Here is a 24207-nt window from a genome sequence, read left to right on the forward strand (position 1 = left end):
TTTTTTAATTTCCAAAAGAAATTATTTGGAATATACCAACATATTTCCGATGGAAATTCTTAAGATTTTCCAGTAGAAAATCGAGAAAAAGTTCATCTAAAACACCAATAATGAATTTCCCAAGGATATTTTACAAGTGGAAATAACGAAAAAAAATGCACTTTTGTAGTACTTGTGAAGATTGTACTTTAGAAGCAATTCCAATAGGAATTTCTTAGAAAATTAAATCAAAATTTTAAAGATTTTCTGATGTGAAAATTCCTTAAAATTTTTAAATCATTTCTTGTGCTTCTTTGCATGGTAAAGATTTAAAGCAATGTTTAGCTGAACCTACAAAGAAATCAAAATGACTTTCCGAAGAAGAATGAATTTCCGATGAAATTTTGAAAGAATTTATGGATCAAATTAAAAAAAAAACATGAACCTTGAGAATTCTAAAGATTTATTCTTTGAAAATCCAAAGTATTTTTTGAAGATAATCCATAGACTCTTCCGTGGAAATTCTAAATAATGCCTCGAATAAAAAAATATTTGGAAAATTTAAAAAATGTGATAGAATTCACAAAGAGCGTAAAAAAATTCATTTCAAAATTCCAAATTTGAAAACAAAAATCCAAAAACAAAAAATCAACGGTAATATCAAAGTGTTTCATGTGGCATTGGCTATTTAATTTCTCATGAAAATTCAGAGAATTTTTTCTTGAAAAATTTAAGTCTTCTTCTTCTTCTATGGCTCTATATTCCAACTGGAAGTTGGTCTGCTTTTCAACTTAGCTTATTCTATTAGCATTTCCTCAGTTATAAATTGAAAGTTTTAAATGCCAGCCATTGTACGATTATATATCTTGTCTAGCAAGTACGATGGATACATTATACCTAGGGTGTCGACAATGTTTGAAACCCGAAAACATCCTAGACAGAAACGAGAATTGAACTCGTCATCTCCGGATTGGCAATCCTACGCCTTTGCTCGTAAGGCTAACTGGAGACTGAACATTTTGAAATGCACTCCCTAAAATGTTCGTAAAACTTATTTTGGAAATAAAAAAGAATTTCTGGTGAAGATTCGGAAGAACTTGTCGAAGAAATTCATTAGAATGTAAAAAAAATATGAAAATATGAACATTTTTTTCCACCGAAAATTATTATTATATGTATTTCCCACGAGACTGTTTTGAATTTTCAGACAGAATTCACATGGAATTTTTTTCGGCATTTACACTGGAGATGTTTTGTTTTTTTTCATGACCAATTTGTAGCAAAATTTACAAGCAAAATTTTCCAGAGAGAATTGTTCAAAAAACATTCTGAATGCTAGCACTTTATCAGGATTGTATGAAGTAAGGTCAAAGTTTTTACAGGAAATTTTTTTACTGGATTTTTCCTGAATATCCACAAGAAATTATTTTGAAGATTTTTCTTGAATTATTGTAAAAACATGAACAGTTTTCAAAATTGTAGCTGTAGTCCGCTGATGCAAAAGTGTTGGCGGCGTGATGCCAAAAACCATTTGCGGCGGAATATAAAAATTTTTTTTTTTCATATTTCTTTCCCAAATTTTTTTTGTGGAAATTGAGACTTAAACGCAACCTGTTTTTTCGTTTATTTTTTTATGGAAATAGGATCTAAAGCTAAGTTGGCCAAATAGCTCAGATATGCATCGGCGTTGCGACCGACGCTGCGTTACCGGGTTTTCTCGATGCTTAATGCTAAATTCTTTTTAACACTGAGTTGAAAAGACGCTACGTGGGCATCGGCCCTAAGATGCGCTTTGCGTTTAATGATTAAATCATTAAATTTTGATGATTTGTATTTTTTACACCGCTATTGTTATTCACCAAAAGTTTTTCGTGTAAAAAAAACCACGTGGTTCGAGAGCAACACCCCCCCCCCCCCATGTGGCTTATCGTGGTCATTTTCCAAACCCCCCCCCCTCCCCCCATATATGACCACGTGGTTTCTGGACGGCCCCGAAGGAAGAAGGAAGAAGGAAAAAGGAAAAAGGAAAAAGGAAAAAGGAAGAAGGAAGAAGGAAAAAGGAAAAAGGAAAAAGGAAAAAGGAAGAAGGAAGAAAGAAGAAGGAAGAAAGAAGAAGGAAGAAGGAAGAAGGAAAAAGGAAGAAGGAAGAAGGAAGAAGGAAGAAGGAAGAAGGAAGAAGGAAGAAAGAAGAAGGAAGAAGGAAGAAGGAAGAAGGAAGAAGGAAGAAGGAAGAAGGAAGAAGGAAGAAGGAAGAAGGAAGAAGGAAGAAGGAAGAAGGAAGAAGGAAGAAGGAAGAAGGAAGAAGGAAGAAGGAAGAAGGAAGAAGCAAGGAGGAATAAGCAAGGAGGAATAAGCAAGAAGGAGGAAGAAAGAAGCAAGAAGTAAAAAGGAAGAAGGAAGAAGGAAGAAGGAAGAAGGAAGAAGGAAGAAGGAAGAAAGAAGAAGGAAGAAGGAAGAAGGAAGAAGGAAGAAGGAAGAAGGAAGAAGGAAGAAGGAAGAAGAAAGAAGAAAGAAGGAAGAAGGAAGAAGGAATAAGGAAGAAAAAAGAAAGAAGGAGAAAGAAGAAAGGAGAAAGAAGGAAAAAAGAAGAAGGAAAAGGGAAGAAGGAAGAAGGAAGAAGGAAATGAACGAAAGCTCGTTTCAACAATCAATTAGAATACACCATCCTTTTACTCATATTACATTGGCAATCTGTTGATTAGGACGAACCTCTGCCGTAGAATCTAACCTCTATATTTCAATAAAACTCTGCATCAACTCGTTGCGAGTGCAAAGGTGTTCTCGGTATGCAGTGGGCGAGTGACTGCATCCGGTCAACTGTCACATTATAAGCAGTCATGGACGTCATGGTGAGGATGCTGTTTTGTCTTTGTTTTCTCTTTTGTTTTGTCTCTGTTGTCTTGTCTAGATTTCTAAATAGTTTTAATAGATCTGTGCAAACATTGATGACTAGTCGATAAAATGATTATAATGTTTCGATTTTCTAGTTTGAAATAACATTATTGCAGTAGAAACAGCTTATTAACAATTACAATAGTCAATGCGCTTTCATGAATTAAAATTCCGTGAAAATTTGGCGGAATTCCTTTCATTGTTTATGTTTTCTATGAAAGCGGGAGAGAGTAAAATGTAAACATCGCATGACCTCTCTCAATGAAAATGAAAATCTCAATACTGGCACCATATATTGGTTCCTTGTGCAATTTCGATTGCTCTGTTAATTTATTTAGTAGCATCTACGAAATGTACGTTCATCATACTCATGCTTATGCTCAACTGCTATATGGAACGATCTTCTTAAATGCTTCGTTCTCGTCAGCACGACAGTTTATTTTTGGTAAATTCCAGGAACTCTATCGATAATTTCCTCAATCTTATTTTGTTGAAACCTTGTACACGACTACTGAATGTTTTCCACCGGTATTCAAGTTAATGTCACTATGCACCTCAATTTGAATAATATATGAATGGAGTTGTTTATCTGGGTGGGTATACCTTTTCAAAAATGAGAATCATGACTCTGAATGTTAATGGTTAAACTAATTTATACATGTAGCTTTGCAAATCGTTCACCAAAATGATCCCTACACAATCCAGGCCTATTCCAAACTCCTAATGAATACTCGTGAAAGTGCAGAGAATTCCTCAGCTTTCATCCCAACGAGATTCATTTTATCATTTTCTTCCCAATCCTTAATTGACCTGCATTCGGACGCGGCCGGCGCCAGTATTGCTTTTCATAGAGTATTGGATCACCAGTATTTCCACACTTAGGATGTTTACTGAACCCGGCCGAGTATCATCTGCTGGTACCTTGTATAACTACAGTTAATCCGGCAATAATGGAGTATCAACCGCGAGCGGTCAATCATGCTCATGCTCATGCTCATCTAAGGTGCAAGAGATCCGTTCAATCTACCAAGCTACAGTAGCCGTTGTTAACTTATATCAATGTCGACTCTCTTGATGCAAGGCGTAACGTAGCTAAGGCCTGTTTCATTGGGGATCATCTGCAGGGTAACATCGTCGAGCAATGTAGCCTCAGTTTGTTGGACATCAACACTCGCCGCCGCGGCTGCGGTAATCTCCGATCAAACTCGTTCATCCGCGCCGCCAGAACTAACTATGAACTACATGAGCCGATCCGGAACATGTCCCGTTTATTCAATAGGTGTTATTCTGCATTTGATTTTAATGTGTAGCGAGAGACTAATAAGTGTAATTTACTATACTCAATATTTTCAGATCCCTACTAGAAGTTATTTATGACCATTTCACCTGTTGACAATAAATAAATAATAAATATTTTAAAAAATTAAATGTTGTTTAACTGTTTGTGATGCAATTTCGGCGTTCCTTTCCTCAACGCTTTTTTATTAGATAAATCAAAATTTCCTCTTTATTAATATCAGTTTAGGAAATTGATATAGTGAATAATAGAACTGACACTAAACTTGCGCAGAAGAATATGACACTTTTTACCCTTTTTACACGCTAAGAAGGGTATTAAGATCACTTGAAAAATCGACTTTTTATCCGAGACTCGGAGACCCAAGTCATATATACCAATCAACTCAGCTCGACGAACTGAGCATGTGTATGTATGTGTGTGTGTGTGTGTGCGTGTGTGCGTGTGTGCGTGTGTGCGTGTGTGCGTGTGTGCGTTACAAAAAAATGTCACATCTAGATCTCAGCCGTCTGTGAACCGATTTGCATGATTTTATCTTTAAACGAAAGCTATGCCTCTGCTATTGAACGCATTGATTTTTTTTGCAATCGGATATTTAGTTTCAGAGATATTCGTGAAATACGAATCTTAAGTGTATTTTCAGATAACTAACAAAATAATGTCACATAATCAACTCAGCCGTATGTGATCTGATTTGTACGCTTTTATTTTTATACGAAAGCTATTGCTTCGCGATAGAACACATTATTTTTTTTCTGCAATCAGATATTGGGTTCCAGAGATATCTGTGAAATACGACCATAAACCATTAGACGTATTTTGTCACAACATTGGCAAAATAAAATCACATCATGATCTCAGCTGTCTGTGGACCGATTTGTACAATTTTATGTTTAAATGGAAGGTATGTCTGTGCCATTGAACGCGTTGATTTTTTCTACAATCGGACATTTGGTCCCAGAGATATGTGAGAATTACGAACATGGAGCATATTTCCAGAAAATTAACAAAATAATGTCACATCAAGATCTCAGCCGTCAGTGGACTGATTTGCATGCTTTTATCTTTATACGAAAGCTATGGCTTTGCCATTGAACCACTATTTTTTTGCTATCGGATATCTGTGAAATACTAAAATGAAATATCCCTTTTTACCCTTCTTACACCCTAAGAAGGGTATTAAGATCACTTGAAAAATCGACTTTTTATCCGAGATTCGGAGACCCAAGTCATATATACCAATCAACTCAGCTCGACGAACTGAGCACATGTATGTATGTGTGTGTGTGCGCGTGTGTGTGTGTGTGCGTATGTGTGTGCGTTACAAAAATGTCACATCAAGATCTCAGCCGCCCGTGGACCGATTTGCACGATTTTAACACTAAACGAAAGCTATGACTTTGTCATTGTACAAGTTTAATTTTTTTTTGCAATCGGACATTTGTTTCCACAGATGTAAGAAATACGAACATGAAGTGTATTTTCAGAAAACTAACAAAATAATGTCACATGAATATCTCCGCCGTCTGTAAACCAATTTGCATGATTTTATCTTTAAACGAAAGCTATGACTTTTCCATTAAACCCATTGTATTTTGTTTTTGCAATTAGACATTGGGTTCCGGAGATATCTCTGAAATACGAACATAAAGCATTAGACGTATCAACTTCACACATTGGTAAAATATGTCCCATCAAGATCTCAGTCGTCCTTGGACCGATTTGTGCGATTTTATCTTTAAACGAAAGCTATGTTTTTGTCATTGGACCCATTTATTTTTTTCTGCAATCGGAAATTCGGTTTCAGAGATATCTGTGAAATACGAATATGAGACATATTTTCAGACTACTAATGAAGAATTGTCACACCAATATCTCAGCCGTCTATGACCCGATTTGAATTCTTTTGGGCTTAAACAGAAGCTGTAATATTGCCAGTTAAGGCGGCAAATCAAATCTGCAGTATATTTGTATTTTTTAAAAATTGTTAAATTTCCAGAAATATCCCTATTTTGAAATCGATAAAAGCATGATAATATCAGTTATTTTATATTCAATTGAAGGTCATATGCATAGAAATTGTAATATGCACTGGGCACACACAACCATTCAAAAGTGTAAGAAGGGTTGCGTTCACTGTAGGTGGATTAAGTCGGGATTTTATGAAATATATTGGTATATATTGATTATCATTTATTGTTGGCGCGTATAACCCCCCTTTTTTCGTTTTAGATGGAAATACACCATTGTGGAAAAAATCGTTATCTTGAAATATGTTTGGTTCTTCTTGAAATGTTTTGGTCCATATAAAAACTGATATGTTAGTCTATTGGTAAAGATGTAAGTCTTAAAGTTTTTTCTTCTTGTTTTCCAATATGAAATCAAAAGTATGGATCCAGGATCCTATTCAAGCTTCAGACTCTTTAGCCCTGCTTACCAATCATTATTTATGATACATATATTGCTAGAACAGCTCAAATTCTTAATATTATTATTCTTCACATGAAAATGACTTCTGTTTTGCATTCCACATTCTCCTCCGGCGATTCTGGACATATGGACATGCACTACTTTGCCAACACACGACTCTAATCGCCATTCACTTTCGTGGAAATTATGCCTCCACACCGTAGGTAGGACGGCTGGCGATAAGCGGGCGAGCATAGGCGGACAACCCAGCGAGCGTCAATGAAGATTCACTTGTCTTTTATTCGTTCGCCGGCTGCCGAGGGTTTAAGAAGTTACCGCGCAAAGTGTGTCCTCGGTTTGCTGCGGCACAGAATTGTCGCGTGTTCTTAGCATTGGGTTGAACAGGATCAGCATTGGGCCGAACGGACCGTAACGAATATTTTAGTGTGTTGTGACCAGCTTGAATTTGTATCCAGATGAGATTATTTTAGAAGTAAGAGGAAACCAGTGGTTAGAAGTGATCTGTTTTGTATGAAAAAGCCCTACATCTGGTGAGATTCGTAGCAAACTGTTGAAGGGTGGGTGGTGAAAGATGGGCGATACGAACTTGGAAATGCGCAACCGGTCGGAGGATGGAGGTAAGCACGTTGTAATGTGATATTTAAACCGCTTGCCAATGTAAATATTTAATTCAATCGACGCAGATGGAAAACATCGTCGAGTGGAAGACAACTATTTCTGCCATTCAGAAGTCGATTTTGTTTGGTTGTCCGGGTGATAGATTGGGTGGTGCATTGTGAGTTGTTGGTGATTCGATCCTTTACAGAAAAGTTCTATATTAATTTCTGAGTATGCGGGCTATATGAGTCCCACCGAGACGAGGTACACTCACTATCTCCCTCCTTGTTAGTATTGAATTCGCATCTGAGACTGAGACTTTATCGCCTTGTCATTGGTGTTAATAGAATTCTTACACAGATAGTTTTTAAACATACTTGTGTTGTTTGGAAAATCGAGGAAATTGCACAGACCAGACCGGAAACGGTTCGTTTCGAAGTCACGCATGCTGTTACTAACTGGGCTATGGATTGTTCGGTAAATGGAATAACTTCATTGGACGTTTTTCTCGTATTATATGTTAGATCTAATTTACCTTCCATCACGAGCGCGTTTTTAAGTCACGCATGTTCTGCTGTGTCATATTCGACGTTGTTTTCTTAGGGTTTTTCAAAATACAGCAGCGCGCGTGCTCGAGTGTTAAGTGATTCACAGCATTGCTTCTCAGCATTCCCGTTGAGAATTTAAGGTAGATGAAAAGGCCGATTGGATTTCATTTATTTCTTAGTTTATCAAAATTTCACTACTTTTCAAATCTTGTAACATGCAATAAACTGAAAACTTGAGTGATTGTTTTCCAATGCTCTCGAAAAACCGTTCAGTCCAACACTTGGCGGCCAGATTTTCAAAAATGTTGTTTTATTTTTACTTGGTGACAGTCTTTTTTTGGCTGCAACTAGAAGATGTTATGCGCCGTACAATACTCAATTTCTAAAACTTTTCGTGGGATTAATTTATTTTCGTAAAACCGGACTCCGCAAAACAAGCAGTGTAAAACGTTATTTTTGCAATCTAATCAAAACCCCTGGATACCGTCAAATGAGGTCACTTTGAACATTTGTTGTCTTGCAAGCTCGCGAGCCTCCGGTGTTATTTCATAGAAATGGGTGTTAATTGTGTGTGTGATTTTGGCAATGTTACGCTTATTTAGTATAGATTAATTCTAGCGTGGTGTTAATTACACAGAAAATTTGCATACTTGGGTCAGGAGAAACAAAACAGGGTGTATCTGTCAACAAATAACGATCGAAATCTAAATACGGTAACGAGTTATGTTTAGTTGAACGATTATCATGTAGTTCGTGCGCAAAAAAACACAAATGCTGAAGTATGTATTATCATTGAACGTTGTGAGTTGTCTAAGTGCGGATAAGGAACTAGTATGTAGTATGTGTTTTAAAATTCTTCATATAAATATATGTAACTAGACAGTTAATGAACAGATAAAAATATATCACGAAATTATGGGTGTCAGTCGGAGCGTTACGACTCTGATACTGGTTGGTCAACTGATGAGGTTGATAGTTGACAATTGCCTATTGTACCGTTATGTAGTTTACTAATGAATCCTAATAATGCCAATACAATATCTGGTACTCACATCAGCTTTGTGCCAACTTCCTGTGTTAAAGTAGAGGCGAGAAGGCGTAGAATAAATCTAAAAATTTTGCTATGAAATTCCATCATTTTGCCAAACATTTTGCTATAAAATTCCATCGGGAGAACCTAGCTTACAGTCCTATGATTTGATAAGATGCATTAGAAATGGAGGGAAATGCCATGGAAAGTAAAATTAGATGGTTTTTTACGATTCTATAAAAAATAAACACAAAAGTGTTCATTAGAGTAATATTTTGGGGGGTCCACAATAGCGAAAAAGAAAGTCCTGAAACGGAACATGAAAATCAAATGAAGTGTCTACTAAAGGGAAGCAATTTCCTATTATGGACCCCCAGGGGGTCTACTTTAGGGCGAATTCAGTCAGACTTTTAAATGAATAACATCGTGTATTTGAATGTTTTATGTATGTATCGTGAAGAGGACATGCAGAACTTGTTATTAGATATCAAGCAGAATTAATGTGTTGAAAATGTCTAATTCTTATGACAGGAAGAGCGAAATTCCTCTACTAGGTGGTCCACTATTGGGAATGTTACCATATACACCTGTGTTCAGAATAATAGCAGCGGAAGCCGTTTTTCATACAAAATGGTCAACTTTGGCAAGCTGTAACTTTGCACCCCGATGACCGATTGAGCTGAAATTTTGGCAGTGAACTATAAATATGATGAATTTTGCACATACTAAGTATATTTTTTTCGAATGACACGTTCAAAAATTACGCACTAGGTCAAATTGTTCAAAAAAATAGCAATTTTTATTTTTGATATATTGGCAAATTCAAATGTAAAATTCAACAATTTATATTTTTTTAATTATAAATTTAGTGTCTCGCAGCACCTGAATTCAAATTGATAACATTCCAATTCATTGTTTTGCTGATATTTCCAAAACAAAAACTGCTATTATTTTGAACAATTTGACCTAGTGCGTAATTTTTGAACGCGTCATTCGAAAAACATAATACTTGATATGCGTAAAATTCATCATATTTGTAGTTCACTGCCAAAATTTCAGCTCAATCGGTCATCGGGGTGCAAAGTTACAGCTTGCCAAAGTTGACCATTTTGTATGAAAAACGGCTTCCGCTGCTATTATTCTGAACACAGGTGTATATATATTGCGTAAATTTCATTTTAAAATATACCATAAATTTCATTTTATGATTTTGCCTCAGAACTTAACAAAAGAGTGGAAGAATAATATAATATTTATTGAGAGCTATAAACCCTTTTTTAATGGAATTCTTGATTGATAAAAGAAAACTATATGGAAAACTATAGTTGTTTAATTGAGAAGGTAATTCATGGGAAGTCACCTCGGTAAGCGACTAAATAGTTATTTATTTATTTATTTAACTTTTTTGTGAGCGAAATTATTTTAAAGACACAAAGACAAAACCGTGTTTCAAATCGATCCAATGCAAAATCAATGTGCTTCGTTTAATAAGCTTCTTTCTCGCACTAATAAATGTTTTACTTTCCGATGCAGAAGTTTTTGACGTAGGACTTACGTATTTTTTTACTATACTGGGTGTCATTTAAATTTTTGGAAATCGAGAGCATTACGCTGAAAGGGAAGATTTCGAACGTTACTAGCGCCTTGCCTTTATCTTTTGATGAATTTTGAAGATTTATATCACTCGACTCGGACACACTTCAGAAATTTGAAAATTTCATTGAAACTAAAAATTATTGACGATAAGCTATATTGAAAATTTCAATTCTTGTCAAAGCCAGTAAAAATTTCAGATGTAATCAATCCCGTTCGTGCATTCCTAACACGGACATCAGAATGATGTAAGTCATGGGCCTTCGGGTCCACCGCAAGATTTTCTTTGTGTATAAAAGAAGCAGTGCCTGTCGTGTGCGAGTCATTCCAGTTTGTGATAGCACAGGAATGGCCTGTGCAATACATAAAAGTCTTCTCCATTCAGTTCGATTCATGGCTGCACGTCACCATCCACGCAGGGTTCTGGTGTACCGGTCTAATAAGCGTTTTGTAGATAGTCAGTTTGGTACGGCGGCGAACTCTATTCGATCGGGGCGTTTTGCGGAGTACAAAGTACGTACAATTTCCTGACATGATGCGTCGCCGAAATTCTCTGCTGGAATTCGTTATCGGAAGTCACCAGTGAGCCCAAGTGCACGAATTCTTCAACCACCTCGATTTCGTCACCACCAATAAAAACTCGTGGTGGGTGGCTTACGTTGTCCTCTCTTGAGTCGCTTCCTATCATGTACTTTGTCTTCGACGTGTTGATGACTAGTCCAATCCGTTTAGCTTCGCTTTCCAGTCTGATGTAGGCTTCCTCCATCTTTTCAAAGTTACGTGCCATAATATCAATGTCGTCGGCAAAACCAAGTAACTGGACGGACTTCATGAATATCGTACCACTTGTGTCAATCCCTGCCCTTCGTATTACTCCCTCCAAAGCGATGTTGAATAGCAGTCACGAAAGACTATCACCTTGCCGTAACACTTTGCGCATTTCGAAGGGACCCAAGAATGCTCCTGAAACTCGAACCACGAACTTCACCCGATCCATCGTCGCTTTGATCAACCGTATCAGTTTATCCGGAAATCCGTGTTCGTGCATTAGCTGCCATAGCTGGTCCCGATCGATTGTATCATATGTGGCTTTGAAGTCGATAAATAGATACCTGATGTACGGCGAACTCCTGATCTGTGGTAGAGCGTTCACCCATAAATCCCGCCTAGTACTGCCCCACGAACTCTCTTGCAATTGGCATACAATTTGGGAGCGTACCTTGAAGGCAGCAATCAGCAATGTGAATGCGTGGTAGTTGCTATAATCCAACTTATCGCCCTTTTTGTAGATGGGACACACGATACCTTCCATCCACGGCAAAACTTACTCCTCCCAAATCTTGGTAATGAGCCTGTGCAGCGCTCTATCCAGTACTTCACCACCGTATTTAAACAGCTCTCCTGGTAGTTGATCAACTCCAGGGCCTATGTTGTTTTCAGCTGACCGATCTCGTCCTGGACTTCCTGGAGATGTCGTATGCCTGCGCGCGTACTCCTAGACTCATTACCATACCGCCACCGTTGTCTGCCACATCGCCATTTAGGTGCTCTTCGTAGTGCTGCCGCCACCTTTGGATCACCTCACGCTCGTTCGTAAGAAGGTTCCCGTTTATGTTCTTACACATATCAGGCTGTGGCACATGGCCCTTACGGTTTAACTTCTCATAGAACTTTCATGCGTAATTAGCGCGATACAGTTGCTCCGTCTCTTCACGGTCTCAATCTTCCTGCTGGCGCTTTTTCCTCCGAAAAATCGAGTTTTATCTGTTCCGCGCCCGTTTGTATCGTGCCTCGTTCGCCCTCGTGCAGGGTAGCAGCAATCTCGCCCATTCTGCCTTCTTCTCCTAAACTAACTGCTCACATTCGCCATCATACAAGTCGTTTCTCTGATCCGGGGGCACCGTACTTAGTGCAGCGGTTGTGGTGCTTCCAATGGCGGATGGAATATCTCTCCAGTCATCTTCAAGAGATGCCTCGCCTAGCTGCTCTTCCGCATAGTTTTGGGCTAGTATACCGTCTTATAACCGCCCAATGTTTAGCCGCGGCGGACGGCTCCTACGCGTGTTGTACACCGTCGAGAGTCAGTACCAAAGCGCAATCATGTTGCTGAACGCCACCTACATGGTACTCTCCCAAATTGTATGCCGCCGACTAACACCAATTGCAAGTAACATTCTGTATTTAATTCTACAAGAACTGAAAAAGTATCATGATTCTAGATTGTAAATTGTACCGTCCAACTGCATATCACTGTTTTTGGATGTTTTTGCATACATTTTTCCATATAAACTTCCTACGAGTTTAGCAGCGCCCAAACGTTGACCGATTTGGCTGTCCAGAGCATCAGGGCATCAAATAGAACCGAATAAGAGGGCGGCCCATCAAAAAATTTGTAAAAGTGTTTTTTGAGCCACCTTAATAATCAGTCATAAAAACCCCCCTGACAATAATAGAACAAAACCTGCCAATGCCGTCATTCCCCCTATATGTAAAGTATCGGGGACCTGCGGGGACAAAAAACTTTTTTCACTGTCAAAAACGCTCAATTGGGGCTTAAAAAATAAACGCAATTTATTTAATATGTGTCCTATTAATGTAGCTAATAACAAAGGACCTATAATGTGGTGTAGATATGTGTTTTTTTTACGCATTTATGTAATACAACTTTTTTTTTCACATTTCCCACAAGGGCCATTTTAATGCCTCTAACAACAATGAAAATCTTTGTCAGTGATCCCAAAAGTGTTTTTCTGCGACCCTTTAAGCGGTTTTCTGTGGCCCGCGAAGGATGTCTGAAATTACACTGCATGTGGGCCCATTGATAAGCATTATATGATAGGAAAAGCTTTTTATCACTCTCAATATTTCGGTGTACTCGGGAACCTGTCGAGTTCACATCATTATGATGTTGAAGCATCATTTATATTGGTAATAGTTTTATCATTATGATCCATGAAATTCATAACTTTATACATAGATGTTATGTAAATAAGCAACAAATAGGGGAACGGTTCGGCACTTTATCTCATAGCTCCTAGGGAGTTAGTGCTAGTAATGGACCTCTTTAATTCGGAAATTTACTCCAATCACTTCGCTAGAGTCAGACTCATGACATATTGCCATTCTGTAGCACCAGATGACAAGTTACAGTTATCAGCAATGCGTTTCGTACATAAAACATGCTAAAACATTAATTTTTACTACTCAAATAAGTATTTTAAAATAATGTAGCCAGATTGCCTATTATGGCCACCCCCGCACAGTGTTGCTTTTTGCCGATTTCGTGCGCTTTTTTTAATAGCATCGTTTCTGTTGATTTTTTCGCTATAGTTTGTTTGGAGAAGACGTTTAGATATGAAAAGAGCCTTTTTTTGAGAAAATCTGTAAAATTATTAATCCACCTAAAAGTGAGATAAATTTTTTGCAACCATTGAAAGCAGATATGAGCCTAGTGTCTTCAGGAAAGTTGTAGCGGATCGAATTTTAAGCCACTTTGAAAAAGAAACCTAATACCTATGACTTATATAGCACGAAATATGTAACATTTTCTGTAGAAGGTGCCTGAAATCAGTTTTTCTTAGCATAACTTTTTTTCTATGTTTCAGAAATTTTTACCATCTTCTACAAAGTTGTTTGGCTAACAAAAATACATGTTTTTGTAGAACATAGCGAAGCTCTATCTCTTAAAATTGAAAAGTTATTTGAGAAACTTGCAACTTGTTCCGGTGCAAAATGGCACCTATTAACTATATACACGTGAGTTATATAGATTTCAAATGTCCCACTTTTTGTCTTACCTGTACACTAATTTTATGTAAATGTTATAGGATCACAAAAAAAATTAACCTTTGATAGGTGGCCAATAGGCCAATAGTATATTGTAACACGATGAACTGAGCTGATGTATGTATGTATGTATATTCGTCTGTATGTGTGTATGTATAGACATTTTATAGACCCATTTTTTTAAATGTAGCAATTAACATTTTTTTTACAAAATACTGCATTCGTGTAAACACAAACTTCAACCGCGATATAAGAGCAGTTTCAGTGTACTAAAAAGTTGTGAGCGCCATTTGGCGCCGGAACAAGTTACACGATTCTAAAACACCCTTAGAAAAAACACATTTTCTAAAATAACTTTTCAATTTTAAGAGATAGCAATGTTTTACAAAAACGTGTATTTTATTAGACAAACAACTTTGTACAAGACGATAAAATTGTCAACATAGAAAAAAAGTTATGCTCAAAAACTGATTTCAGGGACCTTCCACAGAAAATGTCACATATCTCGTGCTTTATAAGTCATAGGTATGGGGTTTCTTTGGTAAATTGGCTTGAAATTCCATCCGCTACAACTTTCCTGAAGACACTAGGCTGATATCTGATTTCAATAGTTAAGCAAAAATTTTATCTCACATTTGGGTGGATTAATCATTTGACAGATTTTCTCAAAAAAAGGTCCTTTTCATATCTAACGTCTTCTCGAAACAAACTACAGCAAAAAATCAATAGAAACGATGCTATTAAAAAAGCGCACGAAATCGGCAAAAAGCAACACTGTGCCTCGGGACCAAAATACGCAACATAGAGTTTGTTTACATACGTATTATGGTCCCCCCATTTGATTTACATGTTCCTGTTGCCTATTATGGATCCCCCCTTGTGTGCTAGTAATGGACCCTCTAAAGTATTTACTTTTACAAATAAGTTAATATAACTTAATTTTAGTATCCCAAGCCAAAACAATATCATGGAACAACTACCCTGATATGTGAAGCAACTTTATCCAATGAAAATTAGCAGGAAATCGTTGATTCCAGCGTTAACTTTTGGTTTTTGTTCAGGGGATCCATTATACGCACGGTGTCCATTACTAGCACTCACTCCCTATTTCCATCCCATAAAAAAACAAAGCAATAAGAAGGAATTTGGTTTGTTTCTTCTTTTTGTGATTGTTTTCACCAGTGAGCACGCGTGTTAGCAAAAAGAAGCGTCAAAGTTGGTGTTGCAGTTCTTTGTTTTGCGATGAGATGAATATATGTTCAGTGAGATGGAAAACGGAACAGTTCCCCTATAATTCGATGTTATCTTACTTGATATTTGATGGGCTACAGCTCTTCGATGAACCTACGCCGAAAGGAGTATCCTTCTCCACTGGACTCGATTCTGGGCCAATCGCTTCCAGTCGCCCTGAACATTGAGCACCCTCAGGTCCTCTTCAACTGCAAAAAGCCATCGTGTACGCGGCCTTCCACGAAGCCTGCGGCCTCTTCCGGGTTTCTACTAAATATTATCTTCGCTTGACGTTCTTCCGGCATACGAACAACGTGACCAGCCCACCGTAGTCTGCCGTGTTGAATAAGCTTAATAATATCCAGCCCTTTATACACCTGGTACAATTCGTGATTCATGCGGCGCTGCCAGATACCGTTCTCCTGTTTACCGCCGAGTAATGTCGCAGCACCTTACGCTCAAACACTCCGAAAGCTCTCCGATCAGCCCCCTTTAACGTCCATGTTTCATGGCCGTATAAAGCCACCGGAAGAATCAGAGTAGTATACAGCGCGAGTTTTGTTTTCGTTTGCAGACTACGGGACTTAAGCTGGTTACGAACTGTCCGTAATAAGGCCTATTTGCAGCTGCAATACGCCTTTCCACCTCGCGGGTAACATCATTATCGCACGTCACTAATGTTCCAAGATACACCAATTTTTCTACCACTTCAAACTTTTCACCATCCAGCACCATTTCGCTACCACCACCACTAATGAACCAACGTTGATCGCCAGCGACCATATACTTCGTTTTGCTGGAATTGATCCTCGCTGTCTCCCTCTTAAAAGGCACAAAGGCCTCTTCCACGGCACGGCGATCAATCCCGATAATATCGATATCGTCCGCAAATCCCAGGAGCATATGATTGGCAGGCAAATCCTGATCCAACGAATACCTTCCCCAATATCCAACTCCGTGGTACTTATGAGGGTGTCGCTGAGTCGGGGGCCTCTCGTTAAGTAAGTACTACACCAACACTTCCTTCCCCTCCCAAGTTACGGTGAAGATGAGCGTGGCCAGGAGTAGTAATCCTCATGCTTTTGTGATTTTTATCCTAGATTGAAACACCCACCTTGATTTCTGATAGCAATCTGAATAAGGATTTCAAAAGAAAAACATGAGTATCACTAGTGTCCAATTTACGAAGTACACCGTAACTATGCTATGCTATGCTATGCTATGCTTGTACATCCGGAATTTATCAAGGATTTGTCTCAGGGTAAACATTTGGTTCGTCGTTGATCGGCCCTCACGAAAACCTGCTTGGTATTCGCCGACGAAGGACTCTTCAAGCGGTCTCAATCTGTTGAACAGAATACGGGACATAATTTTGGACGCTGAATTAAGGAGGATTATTCGTCGGCAATTGGCGCACTCTAGTCTGTGCCCTTTCTTAAATAGAGGGCAAATGAGGCCATTCAACCAGCTAGCAGGCATTTCCTCGTCTTCCCATATTTTCGACATAATATGGTGCAGAACTTCATAAAGCTGCTCACTGCCATGTTTGAGAAGTTCAGCCGGGAGCTGATCCTTCCCCGCAGCCTTATTGTTTTTCCGCTTTTTAACAGCTTTTTTAACCTCATCTAGTGTAGGCCACTCCACAGCTTGTCCATCGTCGCTAATATTTATTCTGCTCACCGATGCACCGTCACTTCCACTATTCAACAAAGTCTCGAAGTGTTGCTTCCAGCAGCCACTTCGGTTTTATCTGTCAGCAAATTCCCTTGTTGGTCGTTGCACATGACGGGAGATGGCGCTGTCTTTCTCCGCACTCCATTGAAAGACTCATAGAACCTCCGCATATCGTTCTGCTCCATTTTATCCTGCGCCTCGCTAATAACTTGTTCTTCATATTCTTTCTTCTTCCTGCGGTGGGTTCGTTTTTCGGTTGCTCTTGCTTCCTTGTACCGGTCTCTATTCGATCGGGTACCCGACACCAACATCCGGCTTCTGGCAACGTTCTTCTCGTCTGTAACTCTCTGACACTCCACATCGAACCAACCCGTCCTGTGTCGCGTCTGTGCAGTGCCTACCACTTCTCGTGCTGTTGTGCTCACCGCTCCATGGATCGACTCCCATAGATCGTTGATGTTGTCGCTAATGTTGATTGCACTTATCCGTTCGTCGAGCTTCTGGCGGTACTCAGCCGATACTCCTTTCGCCGACAATCGCTGGATATTGTAACGCATCGTTCGCTGTGATCTTTCGTTCGATACAGTTGACAACCGTGATCGAATTTTACTGACAACGAGGTAGTGATCAGAGTCAATGTTCGGACCTCCGAATGTTCGCACATCGATAACATCCGAGAAATGGCGCCCATCCACCAGAACACAGTCTATCTGGTTGAAAGTTTCACCATTTGGGTTTCTCCAGGTGTGCTTTCGGATATTCTTTCTTGCAAAGTAGGTGCTACTGATGGACATCCCTCTGGCAGCAGCGAAATTTACTAGCCGTAGGCCGTTGTCATTGGTAGCGGAGTGAAGGCTCTCCCTACCAATTATGGGACGGAAAAAGTCCTCTCTACCGACTTGAGCGTTGGCGTCTCCAAAAACAATTTTCACGTCATGTTTTTGGGCACTCAGCACATGTTATCATCCCGGGTTATTATCATACACTGCTCCGTAGTAAAAATGCTTTTATTTTTCAAAATGGGTTAGATTTTGACAAATTTGAACTTAAATTTTGCTGGATTTTTACTTCCAGAAAATACGTTGAATACGTAGAAAATACGTAGATTCTGTTAAAAATACCATTCGAATTCTTTTCAGAATTACAAACAGATTCTGTTCAAAACCGACAAACGAATTCGGTTCAGAATTCCAAACGGATTATATTCAGATTTTCGAACAGAATCCTAACTAATCGGACTCTATTCAAAATTTTAAACGAGTTCCGAAAAAATACTGATTTGAATCTCGATCGTAATTCTGTTCAGAATCACAAACGGATTCGGTTTTGAATTCCAAATGGAGAATTTTGCCCAGAATCTTGGGTGGATGCTTCTTAGAATCCCGACCGGATGCAGAACTCTAAGAACCCTTCGTTATTTGCTACGGCAAGTTATAAGTTGTGCAAAATAAACGTCAACCATAAATAAAACATGAGATCGAAATTACAGAATCGATCAACATATGATCATTTGGAAAAACAGCTTAAAATATTTTCTGCCAACTGAGCTTAAAAGATGGTTTGGTGATGTTTCGTGTCAAGTCCGCTATTGCAAAAAGGGTACTAAATACTAAGAGTCAGCTACGGCGATAAAACCTGTGGAAGGGAATGCCCCTGCACCGTCCTTAGCTTGAGCTTGAGCTTGATTGACTGCTCGTAGTTGCTACTCCATTATGACCAGATCAGCTGTTCTTGCACAGGGAACCAACAGATGTTTGCTTGGGACTAGCACACATCTTCAATGTACAAGTACTGGTGATCTCATTTGTTAGGTCACACTGGCGCCTGCCACGTCAGAATGCAAGTCAATGTAGGGAAGGGGGCGGAAATGATGATGCAATCACTCGCCCACTGCAAGCCGAATATACCTCTGCACTTGCCACGAGTTCATGCGGAATTTGTTGAAATTTCTGGGTTAGGTTGGAGAGGCAGAGGTCCGTCTTGGTTAACGAGTTGTCAATGTGACAGATAGGAGAAGGTAACTGATGGAATTTCTAATTGGATGTAAGAAACGAGCTCTATAGTTCATTTCCAATTCTAGCAGATTACTGATAGAATACTCAAGTTGAAGGTATAGGAATAGTAATGGAAACAGTATGGAAGTCCATTTCCAGTTCTAGCGATTGCTAGAACATGAGAAATAAAGAGAAAGATACAAAGTAGGAGAATGGAACGGACCTGGGATTGAACCCACGACCTCCTGCGTATGAGGCAGAAGCAGTAGCCATATGACTACCAAGCCCGCTTCGAAATAAGAGAGATCACGCACTGAACTGATTAATTTTATTACCGGCCGCGCAATGCAGAACACAATAATTCGGCCGACCGCGCGATCGTTCTGCTGTCCGGAACAAGAGAGATCACGCACTGAACTGATTAACTTTATTACCGGCCGCGCAATGCAGAACACAATAATTCGGCCGACCACGCGATCGTTCTGCTGTCCGCAACATGATAGAACACGCACTGAACTGATTAATTTTATTACCGGCCGCGCAATGCAGAACACAATAATTCGGCCGACTGCGCGATCGTTCTGCTGTCCGAAACATGATAGAACACGCACCGAACTGATTAATTTTATTACCGACCGCGCAATGCAGAACACAATAATTCGGCCGACCGCGCGATCGTTCTCGGGAATGCCCCTGCACCGTCCTTATTTGAAAAAGATACACAGGAAAAAAATATTTAGTTCGATTTACAATATTTTATAATATGCAATATGAACTGGATAACAAATGTTGGGAATATACTGCGGCCCGCCTCAACGGCTCGAAATTACTCTGCGGCCCTTGATAGTACTTAAGCATGCTGAGGACTACTGATCTATGTGATCTGTAGGATGGGATTATCTGAATGCGAGCTCTATGCTAGGGTAAACTGGGATAAAATGAACCCCCCGGCCAAACGACCTTTTGGCTTTTTTGTTGGTGTTTAAGACATACCTTCAAGAATGTTTACTGTTAGATTCGTAATTCGAGATCCGAATTACATGCGCTGTTGTAAACACTCCTGAATATCTGCCGAAAATGTCCTTAAGACGTTAAAGGGTCGTTTTGCCCCGGGAGTGCATATTATCCCAGTTTCCCCTATAACACAATTCAATCCAATTTTTTGAATTTATTCTTCTGCACTATCTCCAACTGGTGTGTCATGACGCACAACCGGGAACTCAGCAATAGAAAATCTGATGAATTGGATAACTATACAATAAATATTGTTACGGAAATATTCGATAGAATTGGTTGACGTTCGTGCTTAGAGCAAAATTCAGTATTCTGTATCATGGAAACATTCAGTTTGCGTCGTGTTACATTGCCCTCGAAAAAAGACGTTATCAAGCATCTTGATAAAAATATTGTTAAATATAAAGCTACTATCCATTAGCGTGAGACAATAACAACCATTGAAATGCATTCCCGGTGTCCGCATCGAATGATGACCCCATTTGCCTGGTCCTAGTAGGTATATAGTTCAAGTTCATCGTCACAAAGTGAAATAACATCGGCCGTCTGCTGATAACTACACCACAGTAGTGTACCATTCTAACTGTGAAGGCAAAACTAGAATGTTGACATTTAAATATAAATACCTTTTCGGCTGAGTTCAATTTCAGGTTCAGGCTTATCAATATGTAAGAATAAATTAAGTTAGTTTTGCTAACGCAGTGATGGATTGAAAGGTTTAAACTTTGTTGTATCCAAAATATAATCGGTTGTATGTTATGGGTGTGATTTTATTTTGAAATGAATTTCTGGTTCAATGAATAAATGACTAAATGTTTTACGCTTCGTTGTCTGTGTGCTCTAACACTCTAGTAACTGTAATACAACATCCTTCAACATTTTTTACTTTATTTTGGCAGTTTCTTGAGCGAAAAACTTAAATATTCGATATTGTATCAAACAATGTACTTGTTGCTTCGAATTTACGGATAATACGGATATAAATCTATTTTTGAATAAATCGCTTGATTTAAAAATATCCTACTTACGAATGAAACCGTGCAGCTGTTAATTCCTAAACTATTTGCATGCCACTAACGATGGAATAATGGGTACCAGTGCAGTAGAGGCACCCAGACGGTGAAAGATTTATGAGCCATTTGTTCATCGTCTCTATTGACAGTAATATGCGTATTGTTTGTAGCCAGAAAGCTCATAATTTAAGCAGCCAATGCAATAAAGATAAATGCACGCTAGATGATATAGGAAGGCAGGTATGTAATTTGATACCATTCGGTCGGTCATATCAACCGACTATTTCGTCAGCCGGCTACCGATTGTACAGATAAATGCGACCTAACCAGCGACTGAATATGCTTAAGGTGAACCGGAAATAACAGCCATGCGATTTTGAAGGTACAACATTCTGCCTAGGAGCTACAGCTACGCTGACATTGAACAATGTCTAGCTAAGTAGCTGCTGCGCTCTTGAAATCAGAATATGAATGGGAGAGAGCATAAAAGCATTGACGTTGGGGGTACATTTTGGCATCACCTTAATCAGGAGCTATTCAATTGGGATGATTGCGAGGTGGATCGTTGATTCAATGTATAACTATACGTAGGCGTGATGCGAGAGTACTTATGGTATACTATCAAGATTTATAATCAACTAAAATTCACTTAACTATCGTATCAGATGTTTGGCTGTTTATCAAATTGCCCTTGAACTTAAATTTACCGTTGAATTAAATTATTGGATGATAGGCAGTTACAATGCGTATGGTTCCATCATTGGGCAGTTTATTTGGACGTTTAATTATTTCAAATGACAGGGAGAAGTTATGGGGTATGTAGTGGTCATAGAACACGTAGGCGATTTTTTTATTTATTTCTTTATTTGAGTGAATCCAAACGTAGGCGAAAGGACTTGACATTTTCCAACGAAATCAAGATCAAGAAGCCATTAACATCAATAAGGGATTTGTACAGCGTTTGGTGATGTGAGTCTCATGTCACTGCAATGTCGAATAGAAGTTTTAATTTATTACTTATTGCAAAGCATGGCACATAATATAGAAAATAAAAATAATGATGAAGTAAAAGAAGGGCAGGATCTCGTTGAAAGTGATATTGGTTGCTCAGTTATAACTGAGTGACAGTAGCAACTGTTCAGAACAGATAATCACATGGATTGGGCACCCGGGGTAGAATAGACGGCCTTTGGACACTTCCGAAAACAATGAGGGGTTTAAAGCAATCTGATGTAATAAATCATGATTTTCAAACTCGCATTATTTTTTTTATTCTTTGATGCCTTTCTCGTGCATTTTGAAGAATAGTATTGAGACCATAACTTGTGAACCCATAATCCGATTTAGCCCGTTTTTAAAAAGGAAACAATTGGCCAGGATTCACCGTCGAATATGTTTTGGAGTGATCCTATAGCCTTTAAGTACAAATAAACAACAAAATAACAATATAACAAAAAGATGTAACCGAAGGGGTGTGCTGCGGCTGCCCGTATTGCACCTCTCTACCCTGGGCCTTATCTTAACAATTTAATCTAATATGTCAGCGTCAGCGTCAATCATCCGGTAAATTGCACTTGTTTTCACTCGTGGTTGGGGAAAGGCAGCACAGTTGTTAGTGGTCAGTGTTTATGGTAGGAGAAATTCGCACCGGACTATTACCGTCCGAGTAGAATAAGCTAAGTGGGATGACTTCAGCTGATGATCATCACCATTAGAATTTATCAGATGAAATGAAGCTTCAGAAGAACCAGAATGAAAACGCGTTGTTTCTCACTCATAGAGTATCTGTCTGTTTCATGGATAATAATCCTTCTACGATACTGTATATTAGACGTATTCGCAAACAGACTCTTTGGATTCAATGCTTTTCTTTTTCTAGGGATAGCCGTTTTGTATTCGTACATCAAGGCATTACAAAACGGCGAAAACGAAAAGTTCACTCCAATTTTTTTTATAGCATGCTTTCAAGGCCTTCACATACAGCTCAACGAATTGAGGTGATGTCTGTCTGTTATTTATTTACGGCCAAACAAGAACTTCAAAACTTGTATAGGAAGTCACTTTTCAAAAACCAAAGATAGAAACATTATTTTGCCAAAAGATGCAGATAGTTGATAGATTGAACCTAAAGATGGAATTGTAGCTTTAGAAGATTGTGTGCTGAAGTGCAATACCATCCCGTGAAAACTGGCCGATACCCAACTTAGAGATTATTCAATTTCGATGTAATTGATTATTTTAGGAAATTTTTAAAATGTATCACAAAAGTAAAATTTTGAATATTAAGTTTTACGTTATTACTATTTTGAATTATGTAATTGCATATTATGCGACAACTCGGCCGTACGAAAACCATTTTTTTTGTTAAATATCTTGGCTGCGCATATGCACAGCACATGTTTCGGAATGGACAAATTGATATGAAATTTGCGAAAAAGAATCCACGTGTCTTGGAAGGGCCCTCCCTCAAGATCGTGTCCATCCAAAACATGTGGATTTTGTTTCGCAAATTTCATATCAATTTGTCCATTTCGAAACATTTGCTGTGAATATGCGCAGCCAAAATAGTTAACAAAAAAAAAAAAACTATTTTGAGTTAATAGGAGTCCTTACTCAAATATTACGATTTAAGGTGGATTATCGAGACTGTGATTCAAAATTCTAGACTTCATACTGCCGGAGGTCAGATTCAATATGGACATTTGCATTAAGGCTCTCCCAGACCTAAGCCGTTTTCATCGCCAAGACGGCGACAACTAGTCGTTGCGATTCTATCGTTGGATCGCAGCAGGCAATATTCTGTCTACGCTTCCATACCAAAGGCGACAGAATCGCTGTCGTCAAGCGATAAAATCGTGCCATGGTTGTTTGGGCCAGCCTTTATACTGGATGGTCTGGTCTGGTCCCATGCATATTTTTATTTTTTTTTGCAAATTGCCGGTTTCAGACAAAGTAAAAAAAAAAATGGTTTTCAATATTTATACACAAAAAGAGCCATGTTTTTGATATTATTTTAGTTTTGCTTTTGAAATATACAAAAATCACAGTTTAAAAAGTTCACATCAAATTCCTCGCCATATTGGTTGATGATATAATTGACCGTTGACCGATTTGCAAAATTTCCACCCCA

At 38.6% G+C, this 24207-nt stretch overlaps 1 protein-coding gene across 1 annotated transcript in view; it reads left to right on the plus strand.

Annotated features, from left to right (window-relative positions):
* Positions 1-6876: 6876 nt before the first annotated feature.
* The window catches only part of LOC134227982 (organic cation transporter protein), an 80233-nt gene continuing 62902 nt past the window's right edge, over positions 6877-24207 (plus strand). Inside the window, exon 1 of the mRNA XM_062709708.1 lies at positions 6877-7215. Coding sequence (XP_062565692.1) covers positions 7170-7215 — 46 coding nt within the window. The 5' untranslated portion in view covers positions 6877-7169. The remainder of the gene's footprint in view (positions 7216-24207) is intronic.

The sequence above is a fragment of the Armigeres subalbatus genome, chromosome 3 (assembly GCF_024139115.2).
Source record: "Armigeres subalbatus isolate Guangzhou_Male chromosome 3, GZ_Asu_2, whole genome shotgun sequence".
NCBI lineage: Eukaryota > Metazoa > Arthropoda > Insecta > Diptera > Culicidae > Armigeres > Armigeres subalbatus.